At 36.8% G+C, this 17,332-nt stretch overlaps 1 protein-coding gene across 2 annotated transcripts in view; it reads left to right on the plus strand.

Moving 5' to 3' along the window:
- Window positions 1-17,332, plus strand: part of SLC16A9 (solute carrier family 16 member 9) — a 56,099-nt gene that overhangs the window by 32,847 nt on the left and 5,920 nt on the right. The window contains exons 3-4 of one of the 2 annotated variants that reach the window (XM_030335114.1): window positions 5,461-5,604; window positions 17,167-17,262. In XM_030335114.1, the coding sequence (XP_030190974.1) occupies window positions 5,461-5,604; window positions 17,167-17,262 (240 nt within the window). The remainder of the gene's footprint in view (window positions 1-5,460; window positions 5,605-17,166; window positions 17,263-17,332) is intronic. The other variant, XM_030335115.1, reaches the window with a different exon arrangement.

Raw genomic sequence — 17,332 nt, forward strand, 5'->3', positions numbered from 1 at the left:
TTATGGCTTCAGTGCAGTAGGCCTGGCCATCCTACCACTCTTGGGATTCTGAAACTTTTTAGGGGAAATAAGTGCATGCCCCTTCCATGATTTCTTACCCAAAGCTATCTTATAATAATTATAAATTGGGGAAAACCACATTATGTTTCTGTTTCCATTTAGAATATATTTCCATTCCTTTCGCTGATATAACCACCCTTTATGGTCCATCAGGTCAAGGTGCAGTTTCTTGACCCATGGTGCTCTCCCTTTTCTGAAATCTCAAAACATATGATTTGAACCTTTCTTTTGGTGCCTCTTGCCCGTGACCTTGGGTTTTAATTTAACTCTTGTGTGTTTATTTTGCCTTGCGATTTAGGTATTGAATTGTGTGCCCTCTGTCTTCTACCATGATATGAGTGAGACTCTAGTGCTATGCTGTCCCACCAGCAGCCACCAGTCACATGTGGTTATTGAGCACTTGAAGTGTGGCTAGTTCAAGTTCAGGCATGCTAGAAGTGCAACAAATTCATACTGGATTCATTCACAAAAGAATGTAAAATATCTCATTAATGATATTGAAATGATAATGTTTGGGCTTATTGAGTCAGATAAAATGTATCACTGAAATTAATTTTACCTGTTTTATTCTTCTAATGTGCCTACTAGAGAGTTTAGAATTCCATATGTGGATCACATGTGTAACTCCTTATATTTCTATTGTGGAGTGTTGCTTTACTGGACACTTGGTCAATAGTGAAGGAATGACAGTGATCAAATATTTTGTTTTTTGTTTGATTAATGCAGACCTAAAGAGAACATTACTAACATACTTCTAAATTTTAAGAAGTATATTCTTCCTCCATGCTAATTTTAAGAGCCAGCAACAATTTAGTTCTGTTGTTTCTTCCTACAGTACCCTGAGGGCTCAAGGAAACAATTTCATCACTTACTTGTGGATCATTCTGACTTCCTTGTAACAACTCATTCTTCTCATTTTTTAAATTTACCCATGATCATAACAAAACACTTTTTCAGTTAGGATGTTCATTTTCATTTCCCTTTTTATTCCTTTCATTGGATGAAAATTACCCCAATCAGTCTGATGTGCAGATGATTATTAAGAAATTATTTCATATTTTTGTTTCATTTTGTATTTAAGAGGTTGCAGTTCTCAAAGTCGTATTCTTATCTTCCTTTCTTTCTTTGCTCCTTCTTTTGGTTTGTAGGGTTATTCCCTAACACACAGGTTCTTACATTTTTTGAGTGAATGTGTCCCCATTGTGCCAAAAATGTTGCCAGGGCCCCCGTGCAAGAGAACAGAATATCTCTTAAGAGCTCTGCATACCATAACCTGGAAAGGGTAGAGCTGTTCAGCAATTAGTGCCCCACATTGCCATCTAACCATCCTTAGAGCTTTCTTCTGTGCTTATTGCAAGCTTTGCTACTTAACACTCAGCCGAGGACTTTCAGTTCAACCAACCAGTCAATATTAATCTCTCAACAGAATGTAGTAATAGTAATAATGGCTCCCAAACACCAATATACTTACAACTGTAATTTCAAGAAAGGTTTTCACTGAAGGCAAAATTAATATAAAGGCAATGATACTGTGTGTGTGTGTGTGTGTGTGTGTGTGTGTGTGTATAAAGTTCCCACTATCTTCTTACTATCTTACATTTTATTCTGAAATTATATCCTGCTCATTACTTTCTTATTAAAATATTCCTTCTTGCTCTTTAATGAAATGGCAGCGATATTGTAGAGTTGTTACATTCAAAGAATGACCTTACTTGTTAAAACAAAAACCTGGCAACCAGATGGTGAAGCTTTCTCTCTGATTTTTTTTTCTAAAATTTTATAGCTTTCAAGAAGTGGAATCACTGGCTTATTATGAGTTAACTAATGTTTGTTCCAAAAGCCCCTTCTGCAAAGCATAAGACCTGAAGCATTATATGAAGTCTCCTCTGAGAGCAGTCTTTTTATTGAATTTATCTCTTGAAACTAGTCCAGTACTCCATGGTTTATCATCTTGGAAAACTTGCCTGTTATTACAAAGAGCTAAACATGTGAATGTGTCATGTTTTACGGATGTGACTTAATGGTCAATTCCAGTTATACTTTGCCATAATTGTTATTGATGAAATATGGGGCTAATGTGGTTTAAATCTATGTAAATAGAATCTGGAAATACTCTGGTTCCGAGGATGGGAAAAAAATTATTTGCCCTAAACTTTTAAACACCAAGATGAGCTTGAATGTTATACTTTCATTTGCTATCAATTCATAAAACTGCTTAAGTTGTAACATATTAACAAAAGTACATTGGTGTTCTTTACTAATATTTTGATTTTTAGGAAAAAATTAAGGCATCAATTGAAATAGTTCTTATTGGGAAGAATGCTAAGCTGACTTTGGCCTTAGCCCTGTCATTGATTGGCTATGAATGTTTGGTCAAATAACAGGATCTTTCTGACTTCCAGTTTTATCATTTTAAAATGAGGTGTTTGGACCCTCTCCAAGGCCTCTTTCCTCTAAAATTCTTTGTTTTCAATCTCTGACATCAAGATATTTTTCTCTAAGTAAGCAGCAGATGGCAGTATGAAAGTAGAGAATTTTTTAAAAAGAGTTTTCAATTTACTGTTTTGATTGGTCAAAGAATTTCTGCTCATTTCTTCTTTAAGCTTGATTGTTTTCTGTGAATTGTATATTACACAAAATAATTTATGAACTTATCATGTAATTGATAATAATTATGTACTTTTTAGCATGTAATAGTTACAGTGTTATTGTACATGCTATGAAAATTATGACCCTCCATCCCTACCCCTAGCTTCCCAAACTCTGCGTCTCCTTGTGGAATTATTATACATTAAGGAGCATAAATTTAAAGTCCTACTTTGAGGGTGAAACTTGGAACTTTTCAGGTATGCCAGCAATAATCTCTGTTTTAATTCTATTGTGCCTGTTAAATTTGTTGACGCTGATTCTCTGTCAGTGCAGTTTGGTAAATAACACAGAAGGGTCATGCCTTTATGATGTCAGATATCCATTTATGAAATTTGGCCCTTAAAATCACTTCTATTTTTGAAGTATCTAAGTATTTCTAATTGGGTATACAGGCAGCTCAACTCTTGGATGATAAGTTTGGTCTTTCAAATTTATTTTCCTTTTAAAACGCTGGCACAGAATATTCCCCTCTGTTTATCGTGTAAATATATCAGCCTGCTCTTCTGTATTGGCTCACATAGAAGGCCTGAAATGTCAGGGGCCAGTTCATGACCAGGGAGAAATGTGGGAGAGCTGTGCATGTTGAGAGCTATGTAGTATCTTAGTGGTCATAACCTGGTCTTAAGAATGCGCTTGAGAGTTTCTCTGGTCCTGGCAGGAATGTTGGACTTGGGTGGTTAGATCCTGGTTCTATCACTTACTAACTAATTTCTCAGTTTGAGGTTACTTAAAATGTTTTAAAATCTAAATAAAAGATATATACAGTAGTGCCTGGGTGGCTCAGTCAGTTGAGCTTCTGGTTTCAGCTCAGGACATGATCTCATGGTTCGTGAGTTTGAGCCCTACTTTGGGATCCTCTTCCCCCCCACCCCGCCCCTGTCCACCCCCACTCACGCATGTGTGTGCTCATGCCCTCACTCTCAAAAATAAACATTAAAAAAGATATATACATAAAACTGTACATATCATGAGTATTACTTGATGAATTTTTCACAAACCAGATTATACCCATGTACTAAGCACACTCACATCAAGAAACAGAACATTGGTACTACCTAGGAAGTTGGGCTGGGCTTCCTCTGGTTACAACTCCCTACCCATTACTAAAGATAACCATTATTCTGACTTCTAATCATAGATTAATTTTGCCTGTTTTTTTTTTACTTTTTATAATTGCAATTATGTAATGTATACTTTCTCATGTTGTCTTTCACTCCACGTGTAGCAATAGATCCTTCATTCTCAATGGTCCACTGTGTGACTACACCAGAATTCACTTACACATCATATTGCTGATGAACGTCTGGGGTTCTAGGCTACCATGAGTAGTTCTGCTGCGAACATTTATGTACTTTTGGTACAGGTATTTCTATTGAGTGTATACATGGAAGCAGAATTTCTGAACCATGTGCTGTGTTCAGCTTTAGGAGAAAACACCAGCAGTTTAGGAGACTTCTGATTGCTCCATATCCTTGCTAACACTCACTGTTGTCTGCCTTTAGCCATCTTGGTGATTATACTTTTTAAAAATTGGGAATAATAATCTGTACCTTGAAAGGTTGTTGTCAACTTAAGGTTGTCAACTTAACTAGGGTTTCTCTTTGCTTTTGAAACCTGGGCTCTTCCTTCTACCATGGGCATGGACAACCTCTGTGAGCTTCAGTTTCCTTCGTGTAAATGAGACTAATGTGCTGAATAATCCCCAATGTCCTTTCGTTTCTGATATGCATGCTTTGTAGTTAATGCTTTGTAGGTACACTGCTAGTGGAAGAGAATTTCACTATGACTTAAATCCTGTTACATGGGCAGTTGCCCACGTATGCATAGAACAGATCCAGGTAGTGGTCACTGTAGCCTGCCACTCAACAGTGCACTTCACCCCCCAAATTCCAGATTACATGTAGAATGTAGGACAGTGGTACTGACAGACCCGTGCTGGAATGGGTAGGGTGCTTCTCCATTGGTCCCACCTCCATTGGTCCCACCCCACCCCCACATCATCACTCTACAGGGTGGCGACTGGTTGTGGTCAGTCAGTCATCAAGTTTATTTTCCTCATCAATTACCTGACCGGCTCCATGCTGAGAAGGAGCACTGGGGAGGAAATATGCATGGAACATGCAGGAGGAAAAGTCCTCAGAATAGTATGGTGGTTAAGACGCTGGGCTCAGGAGTCAGACTGCCTGGGTTGTTACTTCTCTCTCTGTTACCACTCTGGTGGCTGCTGTTGCTGCTCTTGTCACTGAGGAGCTGGCCCCGATCAGAGACTTCCTTGTCCCAGGCCTTGTGATCAGCTTGACACCTGTGCTCTCATTTGTCCTGCCTGTAGCACCACAAGGTAGTATGATTATTATTCCAATCTGCAGATGAGGAAACTGAAGCCCAGAGACATCAGATAAGCTGCCTAAGATTGAACTGCCAGCAAGTGGTAGAACTTGAATTTGAATAAGGCCTGACTCCAGAATGCCTGTTTCTTACCTACATGGCCTTACCATCCTGAAACCTTGATTTCCTTATCAACAAGTGAGGTTAATAGCACTTTCAGGGCTGCAGGGAGATTCAAATGAAATGAGATTGTTTCTATGAAGTATCTCGTAGAGTGTCCAGCACATAGTAAATACACAGTAGATGTTTACTGTTAGTGTTATTGTATGATGGAAAGAATCATTTTAAATTTATGATGGGATGGATCCTAGGACTGTGGGAAGGAGGTTATTGTTAAATAAGTGAAGGTTTCATTTATTATTTTAGGTCCTGTCTGCAGCCTCTGTGTCTCCTCTTTTGGAGCAAGACCTGTGACAATCTTCAGTGGCTTCATGGTAGCTGGAGGCCTGATGTTGAGCAGTTTTGCCCCCAATATCTACTTTCTGTTTTTTTCCTATGGCATTGTTGTAGGTAAGAAATCTGGTCACTATAATTCTTCTAAGCTTCAAGAGTTAAACATCATTTTATCAATGTCAGGTTTATTATTCAGTTAATATAAGGTGTGAAAATGATAAAAAATAATTTACTTTCAATGACCACTTCACCAAGAATTATTGCCTTAGTAACATGTCTGCCCAGCAAATCAACATATTTGAAAGGATAAACATGTTTTATCAACACACACTGAGTTCTCTGACAAGGCATAAGAAGGGTTTTCATTTCAGTGCTCGTCTCTAATGCACACAAAGGAAAAGAAAGAGGTGGGAGTCTGAGGCTGATGTCACTTCTCTCTGACTTAAGAAGTGGTCCTTTTCATTCTGGCTGGCTAAGCAGGGCTCTGTTGGGTTGTTTGTGTTCTAAACATCCTGTGCTTCTAGGGCCCACATCACAAAGTTACAGCAGAATTAAAAAGTAGATTTTAAAACACACAATCATTATTTTTTTTTTAAGATAAGGCACAGGTGAAGAAAACTGAGTGGTGGGGATAATTGATGGTGATCCTGGTTACATGAGAGGAAAAGTAGAGGGTGACTGACAGCACCGACGGCTCTGGGTAGATGCCTTTGTGGCCTTTGTGATGTGTTGTACTAATTGTGTTCGGTGTTCAACATGATCAGACTATTCCTAGGGGCGGTTGGTGGGGAATTTGAAACAGATGATTCCAGCTTTCCAAGTTTTTCTTAGTGTCTGGAAGAACCTAATTTTTTTGGCTATTAATATTCCTCTTTTTCGCTTGGGACTATTTCCAGAATAATACCTAATGGAAATAATAGTGGCTAATATGCACTGAATACTTAACCATGTGCTTGGTTCTATGCTAAATGCTTTATCTGACCTTATTTAATCTTCACAAGAACCCATATTACAGAGGGGGAAAGTGAAGCTCAGAGAATTGAAGCTACAAAGGAGATTTGGGGTTGAATGCACTCAGTCTGACACCAGATCCTGAGTCAGAGCAGTCTGAACTGACCGGAGTCAGATCCCGACCTGTTTCACATTTTTGTAGTTATTTTTGGTGCTTTTAGAACCCTTAAAGTGTATTGTTAAATGCAACTACATACCCTAATACTGCTGAGACCTGAATCTAAATAAGCAAGCCCCATGTTAGTTCTTTGAGAGCATGTAGTGTATGTTTGATATTTTATATTCCCTGTGGTGCTTAATACAGTTTTGGACCTGTGGGTACAAACACATTAATCTCTGGTGTAAACTTGAGAGTTTTCATTTGATAATCATTTTGCATTCTTGTCTAAAATCATAAAAATAAAAATGTAGATATCTGTGTTTATGCATGAATATTGGATTATTCCCTTTAGGACAAATCCCTTTTTACATAGAAAATTGAATCATTATGCCATTGATATGATCTAGTTCAAACTCTGGACTACATGTTTAAATTTGCATAAGATTTTACTGCTTCACCTGGTTTCAAGGTTAATCTAGGCATACAAAATTTTTACCGACTTAAAAATTGATGAGCAGTGAGTGATATATAGCATTTGCATTACCTATATATAAAAATGAATTTTTAGGAAGAAAAATTTGGCTTGCAATGTCTAGGATTTATATACAATTGACTGTGTTGGAAGAATAAGGATGTATAGAAAAAAAAGACAATATTAACTAACTCCCAAAACTAAGTTTCAAAATTTCTGTATCAATGGAGGGAGCTTTATCAACTTGTGAAGTTAATTTTGATTTGATTTATGTTGTTGGAACCTTTTGATAACTAACTATGATTCCTGCCCTCCTGAATCCATGATCTTTAATTAATCAGATAGGATTTGAGGTTGGTCTGACTTACCCTTTTGGCTCGTGGTGGTGGTGGTGACCGTGGTGGTGTTACAGGCCTTCCACTTGGCTTTTCCCCACTATGATAACTCTCACCCTGGCCAAGGAACAATGTAGGGAGTTATACCAACCACCATGTATGTGTGAGCCAATGAAATATCAGGAACTTGGATGCATCCATGGACTCAGTGGATCCATTGTAAGCCAGACCTGAGGCATGATCCTATATATTACCTGGCCCCCATATGACCACTCTAAGGGAAGGGCATGTAAATGCTTCAGGCCCCTAGTTAACAATTACAGCTCATGTTCTGTGTCCAATAGTGCTCTAAAGGTATCCCACTTTCCCTAAATAAGTGGCCATAGTTGTCTTTGGGGAAATGTTTAGGGTACTGTTATCCATATACTTGTCATAGTGTTTGTTACAATGTCCTTCCTCCTGGAATCCCAGCCTCTCCTTCACTTAGTGGATTGTAGGTCAGAAAACAGGCTCACCTCTTGAACACTCTGATTTGGTCATAGGTTCTGAATCCCTGCAGCTGAGAAGAAATTGTGAGCTCAAAGAGAGAGTGCTGGGCTTATGGTCAGAAGACATAGATTCTGTGAGCCTGAGTACACTTGATCACAAATGGCGTTCCTTCATCTATGAAAGCAGGCTGGGAAACCTACCTCACACAGGTTTTGTGAGGACAAAATGAAGTCAAGCAAAATTAAAAAAAATAAGTAAAAAGAGTTGAGTTGGATTTCAGTTAATAAAAAAATCACTCTCTCTGCTATCTATTGGGGCCCCATGAGCTACTCCTAGCCAGCAGACAATTAATACTTATTACCATGGTTGACGTCTTCTTTCTTTCTTTCTTTTTTTCTTTCTTTCTTTCTTTCTTTCTTTCTTTCTTTCTTTCTTCTTTCTTTCTTTCTTCTTTCATCTTTCTTTTGGCTTATAATACAGGGCTCACAATATCTGTGGGATCAATAAGTGAGATAATAGTGAACAATGAGATTTCCATTCTGTCACCATTTAGAGTATCCAGTTGAAAAGGAAGTGACAGGAAATTATTACTGTCTAAACTCATTTTCCTTTTTAGTATTGAATTTCTTAGAAATAGCAAGAAAGATTCAGTCTGATGATAACATTCACTGAGCACCACTTCTGTGCTGAATTGTATACTAAGCATTTTCATTTGTCTAGAATGAACTAGATGGTGTCTTAAGATAGACAATATGCAGAGGGACAAGTTATTTAACTTCTGTTTCCCTTTTTTTTTAAAGTTTATTTATTTATTTTGAGAGAGAGAGAAAAAGCGCGAGTGGGGGAGGGGGAGAGAGGGAGAGAGAGAATCCCAAGCAGGCTCCGCACTTTCATTGTGGAGCCCGATGCTGGGCTCAAACTCACAAACTCACAAATGAGATCATCACCTGAGCCGAAATCAAGAGCCCGTAGCTTACCTCACTGAGCTGCCCAGGTGCCCCTCTGCTTTCTCATTTTTAAAACTACATATAATAATGACATCCACCTTAGGATTTTGTGAATTGACTAAGTAATGCAATAATATTAGCTAGCATTACCATTATTATTAGTTTTGTGACCTTGGAAATTATTTATTCTCTCTGAGCTTCTGTTTTTATTTTTTATCAAATGGGACTAATATGACTTCACAGAGCTATCATGCCCATTCATGAGCAAATGTATCTACAGAGGCACAAAGAGGTGTTTCACACATGTTTTTCCCTTCCCTTAAATTCCTGCTGACCACTTAGTTCAAGACCACAGCAGCAGTTTTTTGCTAATGAGGAAGCTTTATTGAATCAGCAATATTTGTATAACAGATTGGGAAGATAGAGAAATTAAAGCTTTTTAGTATGTTTAGTTATAATACACAATATCAAAAAGAATACTAACGTTTATTAATTGGCTAACACTAAAGTTTATTAATTAATTCTGTTTTACCCCTTAATTGATATTTTAAAAAGTATCATCTTGAAAATACAATGTTATCTTGTTCTGTTTTTGTAGCTAACATAAAATGGAAGTTTCCCCTTTTTCAAGGGACTGTAAGCCACACTGCCAATCCTGGTAATTCAGGCTTCTATTTTCTCAACTACTTTACCAAATCAGGAAAAAGAAAGTATGATGTGGGAGGCTGGAGTGCAGGGGGGCCAGCAGGAAATCAGTGCTTAATGAGCTCAGGCTTCTCCCCAATAATTTCCTTTTGCTTTTCTGGAAAGCACAACTCAAGATCAATGTCTTACATTCTCTTTTCTTCAGACTTTATTGTTCTTTAGCTACCTGGTTAGTGTTTGCTTGCTATACCCTTTTGGATTTTGGAAAAGTTCAATTTTCTCTAACTTTGTTTTCATGGTAATATCTGCCTATGGACTGAGTCTGCACAGTGTATTGAGACTGGGAGGGAAAAAACCACATTTGCAGAGTCTGATTCTCCTACTGCAATTATGGCAAATGAGATAAAGGTCATTTCCTGGCATTCATTTTAGCAGTTAGAGTTTTATAAGCCTTTTTGTTTTGTTTTGTTTTTAATGGTTATATCATTAAAGAAATTCTTTTTTCTCTCATAGATGTTCAATTGTAATAAGGAACTATGATTTTCTAATTAGTCTGAAGCTATTATCGACATAATGTCATAATACTCAGGTGAAAAGTGAAAACATATATCAATATAATGGTTATTTTTTATAGTACTTATTATATTCCAGGCACAGATACTAAATCTTTTACATTTTTTAGGTCTCTTAATCTTTTTTTTTTTTTTTTCCTGAGAGAGAGAGGGAGGGAGAGTGAGTGGGGGAGAGGGAGAAGGAGAGAATTCCAAGCAGACTCCACACTCAGCATGGAGCCTCTGCCAGGGCTTGATCCAACGACTTTGGGATCATGACCTGAGCCAAAATCAAGACTTGGACGTTTAGCCGACTGAGCCACCCAGGCACCCTTATGTCTCTTAATCTTTACAATTGTCTTGTGAGATTGTTTTAAAGATAAAGAAACTAAGAATTAGAGACTTTCAGTAAACTCTCTAATCCCCAAAGTCACCTAGCCAGTAACTGATAGAGCTGGGATTTGAATCCAAGTCTGATTTCCAAGCCTGTGCTCTTAACTAGTCAATGTCATGTTCAGAGTACTCATGAGTACTCATGCTAAGCATACAAAAGTCAGAGCCAGTTTATTAAAAAAGCTAGCCAATTGCTTGCACTTCTTAACTCTCCATGCAGATGTTTGAAGCTAGAAACATAAAAGTAACTGCATTTGGATATGCTAAAGTTACTTATCTTCTTTTGGCATCCTAAGTTACCTTCCCACAATTTCATTTCTAGAAGTAGATATTCCTGGAATACTATATGTAATTGCTTATCCTAACCCAAGTTTAGGTTAGGTTTAAAGGTGATTTGCTTTAAAACATACATAAGGGGAATTCTCCCAAATGACTGACAGACAGGTCCCCACACTACAGTGACCACTGTCTTCGTTTTCCCAGGGCTAACAGGTTTCCCAGGATCTGATACTTTTAGTGGCCAAACCGGGAATGTCCTGGGCAGTACCCTATCCCCACCCCACACAGAATCTGGATTCTATAGCTTCACCCATATTGCTTTTTAAGATTGCCATGCTAAAATGCACTGTTACTAAATGTTTCCTTTTCCTAAAAATAATATTCAGGGAGAAGTTTCATATACAGATGTAGGAGCTTGATAGATATCTATTCACTTACACACAAATATATGTATATAATAAAGGATATTTTAAAAGAATTCATAGACATCTAAAAATATGTATACGATTTCAAATGTTTTAATGCTTGTCTTCCTAAAATAAATCAAAGTTCCACTTTGCATGCTTTTATTCACATGCTAGTTCTTTAGAGATGCTTGCTTTATGTATTCTAAATTAGAAGCATTTTTTAATAGCAGAGTGTTTTACTTCAGTTACATTTTCTCCTTATAACTGTCTTACCAGTTTAATTGATCTACGCATTTTTGATTTATCGGTAAAGATTGAGAAAAATGAGAAAATGAGGAAGTTTAGTGTGATTTGCCCAAAGCATCCTCCTATAATGCATAGAATTTGTAAATTAGTTGTATCTTTTTTCAAACCATATAATTCTAATTCTGTCTTTCTAATGATGTTATCTTTGTAAATTAATTATTACAAAATTTAAAAATCTTTAATATTTTTAAAGCTAAGATTTAGTTTCTGGCTAAAGTAAAAAGTAAAAAAAATAGCATCATTTAAGTGGGGAGTAGGTATAAAGATATTATTAAAAATATATATACACACACGCATACATACATATAAGTGTGTTTGTGTTTGTTATATGAATAGAGACATAGACAGGAAGAGAAAAATGCAAGAACTCAAATGAGATTTATGGGGAATGGCAGTAGGATAACTTCTGTGGGGAGGTTCATTCAACAGACTTTTACGAACACTCACTCTGTGCCAGGCTCAGACCTGGAACCAGGATACCTGGATGAATAAGACGCCACCTGCCCTCAGAGCTCGCTGTTTAGTTGGAGGAATAAACGTGTAAATTTATAACACGTAACACAGCAAAATAAATGCGTTGATAAAATGAAACCAACATCCTGTGCTGATATACCACATACCTGTGGGAAGAGGGGTGCTGAAGCAGGCTTCATGCAGGAACTCATGCTTGAGCTGAGTCTGGAAGGACAGGTAGGATGCGGTCAGATGGGCATGGGTTTTGAAGGGGAGTTGAATGGGTGGGAGGGGGACATTGCGGGAGCTCAAATGCTCTGAGGTGTGAGGTGCCATGGATAACAGTGCTGTCAGCACGGAGCCCGATGCAGGGCTCAAACTCATGAACCGTGAGATCATGACCTGAGCCAAAACCAAGAGTTGGACACTAACTCACTGAACACGCAGATGCCCTGATAACAGTGTTTTTATAGGTATTCGTTTAAGTACTGAGGAAGTCATGTGAGTAGGTGCAAATATATCAAAGAATTGGCATGCAACAGAAGCCGGATGACAAAATGTTTTTATATGGACTTTACTGTAGGAGCATGATGTGATGAGAATTGTATGGCAGCAGCTTAGAAGATAGATTTCTGGAAAAAGTACTGGAAGCTGAGAAAGTGATCAGGAAGCCAGAGTTCAGCTCAGAAAACATGAGATGAACTGAGGCAGTGGTGGTGCAAAGACGGAGGGAGGTTGATAATTTAGGCAGTGGGTATGATAAAGAGCTTCTTGATGGGCAGAGATGAGGGAATAGTGGCCTCTGAAGTTGTGATCTTGCCCAGAGATGTGTGAAATGGAACATAAGATGTGGAAAGGAAATGTTAGAACATGTAAAAATATTTAGTTTTTACCTATTTAAGTAAAGGGAAACAATAATATTATACTAATGTTTATGCTTTGAATTGGTAGTAATGTAGGTATTTAGTTTAAAAATCATTACGCTTATACTGCAGGCTAATGGTCAGAATTTTTTCACTGATAGGTGTTTGATAAAAAGTGATTGGTCAAAAAAATGGTCAAAAATGATTGGTCAAATCCCTTGGTCAAGGGATGCTTTAAGATAGTGGTTTCCAACTTTACAGCCTTGGGACCCTTTACACTCTTTTGTTTAGGACCCCAAGGAGCTTTTGAATATATGGATTATACTTACTGATATTTGTTCTGTTAAGTTTAACTATTAAAAGCTAAGAAATTTGAAAATATTTGAGTAATTCATTTAAAGATAATAACAAACCTAATATATGTTAACATAAGTAATGTACTTATTATGAAAAATAGCTCTACTTTCCAAAAGAAAAACAAACTTTTGTGAGAAGAGTTGCATTATTTTACAGTTTTGCTAATCTCTTTAATGTTTGGCTTCATAGAAGACATCTGGATTCTCACATCTGCTCTGTACACAATCTGTTGCAATCTGTTTTTTTTTTAATTGAAATGTATGAAGTAAATCTTGTCACACATAAAGATGTAGCTGGAAAAGAAAGGAGTTTTAATAGCCTTTTCAGGTAATTGTAGATACTCTTCTTCAATACTTTACAAAAACTTGATGAGTGATGATTTTCCAAAGTTAATTGTAATATGGAACTTGGTACTACATCAATATACTTTTCACACTCTTATATTTGTTTATTCTGCACTTTGAATGGATCTTCATTCAAACCTAATTTTGTAATATCATGAATTGGTTATTTGAAAAATACTGGTTCACTAAGTTATGAAAGAATTCTAAATGTTGACAAATTTCATTATACAACATCAAAACATCACTTTTGTTACTTTCACCAGCAGACTCATCAGAAAATCTTTATTTATTGGAAAGCTGTCAAAATCATGGTAATGGATATCATTTTCAAAAATTCTTTTTCTGGAAACTTTGGATTTTATTATTGTTAACAATTACTGCCAGTTTTCTCCCTTCTTAGTTTGTTTTCAAAAAAGTGTCTACCAAATACCCAAGTCTGGGTAACCCTAGTTTGTCTGTCAGATATTCTTTCAAATAAAAAAGAAGGTCACAAGATTAAAAGGGGGCTCTTTTAGCTGGCTACTAAAATAATTGTGTAAAGGGTTTTCCTTGCAGCAATTGTTGTAATCCAAATGAAGAATTTTTAAAATATTTTTGTTTGTTTTTATTATGAGTGTATGATTATGTAGCATAATTTGATACCAAAGTTTGGTACCAATACCTTGATTTGTGCTAAGGCACTTCTGGTTTTATCACCATCTCTTTTGCTCCATCAGCATAATTGTAAACACAGTGAAAAAAGCAGAGAACATATTAGTATCCATGGGATACTTATCCACAGGAGATACCATTCAAGACCACCAATGAATGTCTGAAAGCATTCATAATAGTGAACCCTATGTATATGTACACCCCCTATGTATATGTACACACTTGTGATAAAGTTTAATTTATAAATTAGGCACAATAATAAATCAGCAACAATAACAAATAATCAAATAGAACAGTAATAACATACTATAATAAAAGTTATGTGAAAGTAGTCTCTCTCTTTCAAAATATCTTATTGTGCTGTACTCACCCTTCTTCTGTGATGATGTGAGATGGTAGAATGCCTGAGTGATAAGATGAAGCAAAATGGATGACATAGGCATGTGACATAGCATTAGGCTACTACTGACCTTCTGATGATATGTCAGGAGGAGGATCATCTGAGCATTCTGGACTGTGGTTGATTGCAGGTAACTGAAACCATGGAAAGCAAAACTGCAGAAAAGTGGGGGGACTAGTGTATTATGAAAATAGTTTTGAATTTACAGACTCTGTGAGAGATCGTGGGGATTCAAGGGACCCCTCTCTAATAACTTCCAGTTTAAGGTTGTCCTGATGCAGATGTAGGAAGGCATCATGGTACCTTTTTGAAAAGTTTAAGGAGAAAGCATTTCAAATTTCTGCTACATTAAAAAAAAAAAAGTGAAATAGCATTAACTATTAAACCCAGGGCCTTGAAATAATTTTTTAAAATGCCTTTTTTTTTTTTTTGGTTTCAGGCTAAAAATTTAAAAGTTGCTGTTTCAACTTTTCTGACGTTGACATTTAGTAATCAGAAATGTCTGTTTCCCCTTTGTCTCTCATGCCTAACATTTAACAGAGTCCTGACAACCAAATCACAGAAAAGTAAATTCATTCTGCCTCCAAAGGCTTTCTGAGGTATATAGTCTTAGTCAAGGGTGACATTTTTTGGTTTCAAAATTGATTATTCAGAAACATTTAAAAATTTTTTTTTAACGTTCATTTATTTTTGAGAGAGAGAAAGAGCATGAAGAGGGACAGAGAGAGAGGGAGACACAGAATCTGAAGCAGGCTCCAGGCTCTGCGCCGTCAGCACAGTCCCTCATGCCGGGCTTGAACCCATGAGATCGTGACCTGAGCTGAAATTGGACACTTAACCAACTGAGCCACCCAGGCGCCCCAGAAACAGTTTTGTTTCATATCTTGAAAAGTCCTATATATGAATAGTAATGACAATTGTATAAATCAGTGCAACTCATGTTTTAGTTCATGAGATAATATTTTTTCCCTTAAATCAAACAAGAAGGGCATTTTATTTAGGGGTGCCTGAGTGGCTCAGTAAGTTGAATATCCAAGTCTTGATTTCGGTTCAGGTCATGATCCCAGAGTTGTGGGATTGAGCCCTGGGTTGAGTTCCATGCTGAGCATGGAGCTTGCTTAGAATTCTCTCTCTTTCTCTTACTCTGCCCCTCTCCCCTGTTCATCCTCTCTCTCTCTCAAATTAAAAAAAATTTTTTAAAAGAGAAAAAAATCTTTTTACTTAAAATATAATTGTTTTAGTCTATCTCATTTCTTTAAGAAGACTTTTTATGGAATCACACATAATCCTCAGAGTCTTAGGTTGTTTAAATTATTAATTTCCTAAAACACTTATGTAATATATTTGTTAAGCCCATGGATTCTTTCTAATTATAGTTTAGGTGCCAATGAAAGGCAATGACAATGATCTTAACTCATTTAATGGGCCGTGGTTTCAAATCCAGTTTTTAGACTATGGCTTATGTGTTGTTTATAGAATGATCCTCAAGAACAGATGATATTGCAGAAGAAAGGCAAAAAGTCATGAGTTAGAAGCTAGAGGAAAATTTTATGAAAAACCAACTGGCTTTAATAGGTGCTAAATAGGGAAGAAAAGATTAAGCTAACAAACAAAAGCCTTGGAGAAGATCTGGAGATAAATATAGTCCTTGGGTCTCAAGAAAGGTAAATTTAGGGGCGCCTGGGTGGCTCAGTCGGTTAAGCGTCCAACTTCGGCTCAGGTCATGATCTCTCAGTCCATGAGTTCTAGCCCCACGTCAGGCTCTGTGCTGACAGCTCAAAGCATGGAGCCTGCTTCAGATTCTGTGTCTCCCTCTCTCTGCTCCTCCCCTACTCATGGTCTATCTCTCTGTGTCTCTCAAAAATAAATAAATGTTAAAAAATTAAAAAAAAAACGAAATTTAGTAAGGTATTCTTTTAGGTTATAGAAGAATTTCAAATCTACAGAAAAGTAGAGGATAGTATAGCAAACAACTGTATGCTCACCACTTAAATTTAACAGTTGTTAATATTTTAGTGTATTTGCTTCCTTTTTTTTGCAAACATATTTCAAACTAAATCAAATACATTTTACTGTGAATAAGGTAGTTTGCATCTCTGAAGGAGGAAACTTACAAATATATATTTTACTGTGATGGGATGACCTGAGAACCCCAGAGGCCTTTGTTTTGCAGACTGGGGGTGTGCAAGCTATAAGCTCTCACTAAATAGCATGGAATAATGAAGGGAACTTTCTAAAATTATTTAGAGCACTTTGAGGAGGAAGGACACTGAACTGAGGGCAAGAACTTGGAAGTGAGACTGAATGGGAAAGTTTGATTAAATTTTACTATTTGGTGTTATTTGGTGACTTAACCATTATCTCTATCTCCCTGTAATGTCGCGATTTAAATTTGCATTATTCATTCATGCTTCAGAAATTGGACTTTTTTTTTCACTTGATTCCAACCCTATGGGTGTGGAGTGAAAACTGAGCTTGCACAGATATGTCCATTGGAGCTGTACGAGTGACATCAAAGAACCTATGAGTCCATACTCTGAAGAGTTATAGCCAATCAGTAACAGAACAACCTACTGGAGATGTTATTTTTTCTTTTTCTTTCTTTCTTTTTTTTTTTTTTTTTGCATTGAAGTAGTATAATCTGTCTTGATTTATGTAATGTCTTCTTATGTTTAGGACTCGGATGTGGTTTATTATATACTGCAACAGTGACCATTACGTGCCAGTATTTTGACAGTCACCGAGGCCTTGCTCTTGGCCTAATTTCAACAGGTACATTTTCAAAATAAGTACAGCATTGTCACTATTCAGTTTTCTAATTAAAGTTAAAAGCTACTGAACA

The sequence above is a fragment of the Lynx canadensis genome, chromosome D2 (genome assembly GCF_007474595.2).
Source record: "Lynx canadensis isolate LIC74 chromosome D2, mLynCan4.pri.v2, whole genome shotgun sequence".
NCBI classification, from domain to species: Eukaryota; Metazoa; Chordata; class Mammalia; order Carnivora; family Felidae; genus Lynx; species Lynx canadensis.